Genomic DNA, 8065 nt, shown 5'->3' on the forward strand with positions numbered 1-8065 from the left:
GTGGCGGCCCGCTAGCAGCGCCGCCTCCCACTGCACGATGCGCAGCTCGCGGCGCTCCAGCCGCGCCCGGCGCGCCTCCAGCTGCTGACGCCGGTACGCCTTCTCCCTCTCGGCGCGCTCGTGGCGCACCGCGTGCAGCACGTGTGAGAAGTACGTGGCTGCCAGAGCGAGGGAGTGGGTCAGAGAGGCAGGTCACAGACTCATGCGCACCGCTCACGGCCGTCCACCGGCGATGTGATTTGGCTCATGGGCCCACGAGAGTGCCAAGTATAAGAGAAGTGCGTGGGCAACACTCAGCACAATGGTCCACGCCGCTGGACTGCCACATGTGGATAAGTCAGGACGTTAGCAGATGGAAGATATGCCTGTCCGTATCTTAGCAAAGCAATGAACGTGTCGACGAGGTCTGGGTGACACCAGACCATCGTCCAAGAGCCAGAGCGGACCCTCACCACCCCCAACCCTGATCTAGCGACAGCTGCACAGGTCAGCATCCGGCGGCGACCCGGCCCACTCACGCTTCTTGCCCCTAGCGGAGCGTCTCCGGCTGACCAGTGACGTGTCGACCACGGCCTCCGGTCCCTCGGTCGCCTCCAGGGTACACTGGTCACGCAGGTCGCTGTGGGCGGACACGTCGGTCGTCAGCACCGCGCCACAGCCACTGACACCGGACGCGCGGCTCGACGTCAGACACGGGGCAGCACGACCCTTCAGACCGCCTCATCCAGGCTCCATATCGGATACCTTCCGGTGGTAGAGATCATGATTTAATAGAAGCACACCAATGGTCCTGGTGTTTTGTCATGTTCAATACTTATGACGACGCTTTACACGCGCACGCACGCACGCACGCACGCACGCACGCACGCACGCACGCACGCACACACACACACACACACACACACAGATACGGCCTTCAATGCATCTGGAGCTAATAGTGCAAGGAAATCGGAAACGTGCCATTGGTAAAGCTAAACACACGGTTTCCAATTTAGAACTGGCGCTATCAAATTGGAAGTGGTAAAAAGAAAAGAGATACGCGCACCCCACCAATGGAAAAGAATCGTCAGACGTCGCCTAGCCGCTGCGTGGCAGCGGACGTCCGTGGTCGGAGCCGACCGGCGAACAGCGGTCTCATGTCATGTCATCCATATACTACGGATTGTTACATATGTGTGACTTAATGTTTTATCCGAGTCAATGGGTTACAAGAAATGCGATAAAAACGGAGATGCGGCGCTGATGATGACACTCAAGAGCTTGAGAAAGACTTGCAAAGTTAAACAGAATCCTCTTTTCACAATGGTCAAGTTTAGACGTGACCGCAGCACGGCTCCGGGAGGTCATGACGGCCGGCGGCAGGTGTTTCCGGAACGAGGCCGCACATTAGGAAAATACCCTAGGCGCCATAGACAGCCGGGAAGGGGGCAGCTCCAAAGCGCCGGCCACCGCCTATCTCGTGATGCGCTCACAGCGGTCCGAAAGGTGAGCAACAACCAGACCGCCACTAGGGCAGGCGGGGGTCGTTTAGGACCCTGAAGACGCCAATGTGGTCGTGACACGTAACAAGGTCATTGACCCCGCGCCAGCCCAGCGCCCTTAAGACCGGTGAAATATGATCTGGACCCCCGTCTCCGAGACGATGCTTGTCGCGAAATTCCCGATTTCTCCGCACCGGCCGAAATAGCAGGTAGCAGCCCCGCTCCAGACTGAGAGGCAGACAGGATGTGGTGAAAATATGGATCTGGGTAAGAAGCTACGTGCTTCGGGTGTGAGATGACGAATTTTGCACAGGCAAAAGGAAAGAGTCGCACCATTTTACTAATTTAGAATATGCACACCTCCAGGACAGGGTACCATCGACGGTCATTCCCAGCATCATCACGGACGGCGAGGGGCTATTATGAAGTTGGACAAGGATGAAGATGAAGGATTTGGTAAGGTGTTTTTTTATGGCCTGGGGCGTGCCGACTAGAACAAGGGTGTTCTTGGTAGGGTTCATCTTCAGGGAATTGACAGTGAAGTAGGATTGGAGGGCAAGGATGGCTTACTCCGACGGGATTTCAAGGCGGACAAGTGGTCGTGGATGGAAGGAATCAGGGAGTTAGGCATCACCGGTGAGGAAAACCAGACGCGCGGGGGCAGGTAGGATGAACGGTCGTTAGTGAAGATGCTGAAAAGGAATGGATCCACAGGGACCTCTGAGGGACACCGTGGGAAAGGGGGGAGGAATAGTGAACCACCTCTCGCCACCTGCCGCAGCTGCAGTCAGCAGTCAGCAGTTTCAGTCCACCACCTTTCGGATATTTTCGGAAATATAGATAAAATTGACATAGACCTTACATTGCTGGCAACGTCACGTGCACCGGACTTGTTGAAGTGGAAGAACCGAAATTAACTTTTAAGCACAGGTGACCACCCGGTCACGATGGAAGAATTGACCACATGACATAGGTGACGTCCTGTGCCAGCAAAAGCTTTCGGCGCAAGCAGCGGCATACCACCGACTCCAACAGCTCTAAATAAAGACAATACACTCACAGCCTTCGAAAATTCGGCGAGATCACATGGTATAACGACTAGCCGGTCTGTGGTTAGGCACGATGGTCTCGGAGGGATAGGCGGACGCCATGGCGTGCGCGCCTTCAGCTCGGCCGCGATTTTGGACCATGTCATGTTCACTGGGGTTGTACGACGCACTCAGCTGCTGAGCTATATGGCGTCGCCTGCCTCTCATCCTGGCAGGAAGGGGCGGGCACCGCGGGGAATCGAACCCTGTACCTCTGGTTTCCCAGACGGGCAGTACGCTACCGGCAGTACACTACACTACCGGCACCCACGATTTTCGGAACCAACTGAGGCGAAGTGACGGCTAAGATCGTCGGGCCAACGTCGGCGGGCATTACTTCCCCGGCGCTACCTCCCCCGCCCCACTCTCCCTAGCGAGGCTAAGCCCAAATCACGCCCGGCTCGGCCGGGCGTGATCCTTGAGAGTTGCGGTTCTCGATCTCGATAATTCCTGATGCGTGATTCTTCAGCACCGCGCCGCCACCACGCCCCGCCGCTCCACTCACGGCTCCATCTGGTCGATCAGCTGCTCCATGGTCTGCTCCAGCCGGAGCGCGCGCCGCGTGATGCTGTGCTGCGGCCCGTTGTAGCGGTAGCAGTTGCGCAGCATGAGGCGCAGCTCGCGGAACAGCGGCGTCAGTGAGGCGTAGGCCGCCGTCCAGCAGGCGGTCCCGTACTTGCGGCGGCGGCACGAAACGGTCCGTCAGCGGCCGGCTGGCACCGGAGCCGCCGCCAGCTCCGAGCAGCGACAGTCACCGCCGCACGCACGCCAAAGGGAGTGCAACGGAACGGCTGGTCCATGTAAGGTAGAATCCAGGTGGCGACCCGCGACGGTTTGAACTACGACAACAGCACTATCGTCACGCAACATTGCAAAGACACGTTCGGGAGAGGCTAGACCGAAGCTGCTACAACACACAGCGCGCTGCATAATGCGAGTGTGAACGCCGGCAGAGCGGTATTGGGACACTGCAAGTACATTACCTTTCTTGAGCCAGGTGGGTTCCTTGATGATTGTCTTGTAGTCCCACAGTGCGGCCCTCGGCGTTCACAGCGTTCATGAACGGCCAGTTGAAAGTGCGATTCGCCGCAGACATCAACTCCCGCAGCACTCTGAAGCGTCACAATCCGTGGCACGACCGGGCAATATAAGCGAATGACAGACACGCACAAATGTCCGCGACTAAAAATGGTCGGGCCGGCCTGCACAAGCTTAGCTGGTTACTAAGATAGGACGGCGTTAATAAACTTATTCCTCGTAAAATAACCAGAAGAATGAACAAATAGACACAATGATATTTCGGTTATATGCCTGAAGCACAAAAACATCTCCAGCATGAGCTAGGAGGCATAAGAACCACTTCGCGCTCGTCCTTGGCCTATCCGTGGTACTCCAGCTCCATCTCGTGGCGGGGACCAGTATCGCACCGCATCGGGGCGATCCTGCCCCTCCCCAGCTCCCTCCCCCCCCCCCCCCCCCCCCGGTAACCTGACATAACGAGGGGACGGGGGAGCGCAGCATCACGTGGTCGCCCGACGGTGCCTCACCTGTATCCCTGGTACAGTTCCCCGCGAGAGGCCGGCGGCGCGCTGCTCAGCCGCACAGCCGGGCTCGACCGGCAGCGCGGCCGGCACCGGGCACTCCTCGGCCTCGTCCCCGCTGGAGCTGGCGTCCTCCTCTGGACCGTCGGCGGCCGCCACTTCCTCCTCATCCTCCTCGTCATCCTCGTCGTCCTCACTGAGACCTGGCGGCCGCAGCGCCGCGTGACTGGTGACCGTCTCGGCCGACGACTACACCGAACCCCGACCTTCAAAAGTTAGACCTATCAACATATCGCTCCCAATTTGAACACGTTCACTGTTACAGCATGCTCTCCAGATTTGTGTGGTTGCTGCCTTTGTCCCCGTTTTATATTGTGCCGTGATGAGTGAGCTAAGCTTGTCAGTACGCTTGGTCCTCTCGGAATTTGATATCCAAGATTGACTCCCATGGCGTTTTTCCCATAGGCTCTTTCACTGTTTTGAAATAGTCGCAGGTATTTCCTCCAGGTGGCAAAGGAAAACGAACATGGCACCTAGGTGTAAGTCTTCCCGCCGTCTTAGTGTCATAAATTTACTGACCATCCTCCAACTTCGTTTGCAGCAGCTCACCTACGCCTACCGGCACCGCCCCTCCCCGCTCGCCAGCTGGGCGAGATGGCGATGCTGATGGCCCTGCATTTTACACATGGGTCTTGCAGTCATTAAGTTATTTTTATTAACTGACCACCCACACAACAGCGTCTACACCACACAAATACATATGTACTGACCAGAACCTTTTGCATATAGGACATCAGTTGTGTGTATTCCTCACCATTGTATGTGTTGATGGGGTGGGCCGGGAGCCATGCTATCCATGGCTGGTAACCTGCAACACAAAGGCTTTCATGAATACCTACAAACTTCCCAGTTACTTCATCATGTTGCATTTTAGGAAATCACAGCACCACAAAAACAGCTACTTATCTCTCATTTTAGGTTTGTTTTATAAAACATAGTGGGTAGCTACGAATCTTTGGGATTAGAGGGGCCCCAGATGCCATGGGGGCGCCGGAGTCGCGGCTGATCACGGGGCAACCAGAGTTGTGGCTGATGATGAAGACACCCAGGCATGACTTTGACTGGACCACTGCTGACAGGCAGTGGTCCAGATAGGGACACCGGAGTCATGGCTGATGGCGGAGACACCAGAGGCCGTATTTGATGCCGGGACCAGTGGACTGAGGCTGATGACAGGGATGCCAGTCATGGCTGATTGAGGAGCCACCGGGCGTAGCTGATGACAGAGACAAAGGGGGTCATGGCTGATTACAGGGGCACAACCAAGGGGAGGGCAGAGGTTGATGTGCTGTGGTTGATGATGGGGCCACCAGTCATGGCTGATCATAGGGATGCCAGAGTTGTGGATGATGACAGGTCACAGGGGTCATGGCTGATGACAGGGCCGCAGGTTGTCACAGCCAATGACAGGACTGCCAGGGTCATGGCCAATGGCAGTGCTGGCAATTTTGCAGTTGATGGCAGGACAGCTGTGCTATGATCAATGGCAGGGGGGACAGGATTATAGCTGATGATAGAGGTGCTGGGGCTATTGCTGATGGCAGTGTCCCCAGGACTACACCCAATGTTTACCAAATGGCTGCTTTGGACTCCCCTCTTTTAGACCTCAGCTCACTATTGCTGTTGTTCTTGAGCTTTAAATATGCATTTAAAACTGAGGTTATTTTTAGTTGAAATTTCCAAAGGCAATGTATGTGGCAGGTGCAGGGAAACAAGAACTTTGGCCAGAAAACAGGCTCTACACCTGCAACTTTTTGGTTGCAGGTGCACCAACAACACCTGCACCAAGTTAGCCCCCACATATTGTCTATTCAGCCCAAACACAAGCTTAGACTAACCATTTTGTCAAGCATTGCCAATACTGCATGCAAAACCTATATAATTGTATTAGTTCTACAATCCCAAATGGCCATCATCCATTTTACTTATGCCACAGGGCACAAAAGAAATGCACCTAATACATATAGCTGACAAGAAACAGTAGCAGAAATTGAGGCTTTAGGCTGCTTCGGCCATGCAGTCATGTAATGTCCACACGCAAAAAAGTTTGAATCTTTTTAACAAGCAGATGGTCAAGTACACCAAATTATACAAATTGCTTGATGGATTAACATGGGTTGAATGCATCACTCAAGGTGAAAAACTTGAAACTTCTATTAGAATTGAGCATCTACCTTAAAGGATGCTCACTGTGACATTCAGTCAATTGCTAATATGCCTAAATATGTATATTTTACAATTGCAAAAACATATTGACCCATAGAAAGGTTGCTATTGGAATAGGACATTATGAAAGCAATTATCATACGGATGTAATGCAATGTAGCATCCACAAATATACTAACATGCAGATGTCCTGAGACCATTGCATTTAGATCCCTTCCTGATATGAAACATTCATGGTACTAGGGGCAAAGAGAATTGATACAGCAACTGTTAATGACATAGTTCAACTACACGTGCACTTGCAATCATCAGACAGACAATATATAACCAATCTACTGGAGTATGAACAACCACGTATGCACCCAGACGCTTCAACATACCAAAATTACTCAGCATCTCGTTGATCTTAACAGAGAGCGCTACTTTGACTTTCCATGCACCCTCAATTGGGGCCCAAGCGACGGCACCATTGCAGCCGCAACCACAGCGCATCGCTCCTCACCGGCTAGTGCTGTACCCACGGCGCCTGTGCTTACGGGTTGCCTATTCAGACCGTCCGAGGCGAAATTTCAACCAGGACATGCCACTACAAGCACGACACCCATTACGTTGTCGACGGAGCTAGGGTCTGTCTGCGCCAGAAGTGAATCCTTTGGCGTTAACCACTTTTCATAGCGATATGAGACAAAACTAACTACGAATAAAAGGAGTCAAGGCGCTAAAATTGTTAATTTTTTCCGTTTAATTTACGTTACATGAGTTCTACAGCAACGCTTTTACGTTTGAGATAAATTTTAAGAATATGTATTATTAGTAGCCTGCATTTACTTAATGTGTATAAGGTGTGTTTATTCCGCCACATATGAAAATTCCATTGCAAGCAAAAATGTGCTTCAAAGCTACCAAAGTACTTTTTAAGTGGCTTCAACTTACGTCATTCACGAAGGGCGAAAAGCAGGACTACGTAACTAATCCTGCGCAAAAACCGGCTCATCCCAAATAAGTCTGGAGGTCACTTAAGAGGGGGGAAGCGTGGGAAAACTACGCATTCGCAATATTCCTTTAATAGGCTAGGCAATACGAAAGACATGGTCAACTAGGACCGTCTTTGAAGACCACAATTTATTGCATAGATGTGGGGGAAACCGTGAGCAAATGCTTAGCTACTTTGGGTGCTGGGCCTACCTTGTCGTAGCATTACTCGTACGTACCACGGGGCTAGGAAAATCTCGTGGTGAATCAGTTCCCATCATACTTTCGTACCCAATGACGATTCAATCACAAAGTACAGAAAAAGATCGGTTAAGGCAGGATCATTGCCGCCTAGCGGCGTTTCGAGGGTGCGGGGAGGCAGTGTGTTAACTACTAGTGACTCGTGACATAGCGACAGTTCCCAAGTAAGAGCAGCACATCCAACTAATACGTGTTCTACTACCGTAAGCCAGGACATTGAATAGGCGACTGTGGGTGAGACGAGTGAGGCTAGATCCCAAACGCACCAAGACCACTTCACTCTGCCTGCTCTCCTGATGACAAGTCGCTCATGGTTGGAGTGTGGGTTTGATTCGATACACGCGAAACATCCCACCGATTCCGCAAACACCAAGCGAAACGTACTTTAGTTAAATGGAGAGCATCGCCGAATACCAGAGACACTTCTAGAGGCGTTGCTAGACGGACACCTTCGTTCGCAGGAGGGTCGGAGAGGGCGTTTCCCGCGATGCTACAA

The 8065-nt window shown here is 52.9% G+C and overlaps 1 protein-coding gene across 1 annotated transcript; it reads right to left on the reverse strand.

Annotated features, from left to right (window-relative positions):
• Positions 1-12: 12 nt before the first annotated feature.
• Positions 13-3629, reverse strand: LOC119114672 (uncharacterized; the record flags this gene model as incomplete). Its single annotated transcript, XM_037238699.1, has 4 exons — positions 3600-3629; positions 3075-3244; positions 519-619; positions 13-158 (listed from the first exon to the last, which is right to left on the reverse strand). Coding segments are annotated over exons 1-4 (447 nt in total), but the record flags the coding sequence as incomplete, so codon positions are not given.
• Positions 3630-8065: the final 4436 nt, after the last annotated feature.

Source organism: Pollicipes pollicipes, unplaced genomic scaffold (genome assembly GCF_011947565.3).
Source record: "Pollicipes pollicipes isolate AB1234 unplaced genomic scaffold, Ppol_2.1 Scaffold_2883;HRSCAF=3381_pilon_pilon_pilon, whole genome shotgun sequence".
Lineage (NCBI taxonomy): Eukaryota > Metazoa > Arthropoda > Thecostraca > Pollicipedomorpha > Pollicipedidae > Pollicipes > Pollicipes pollicipes.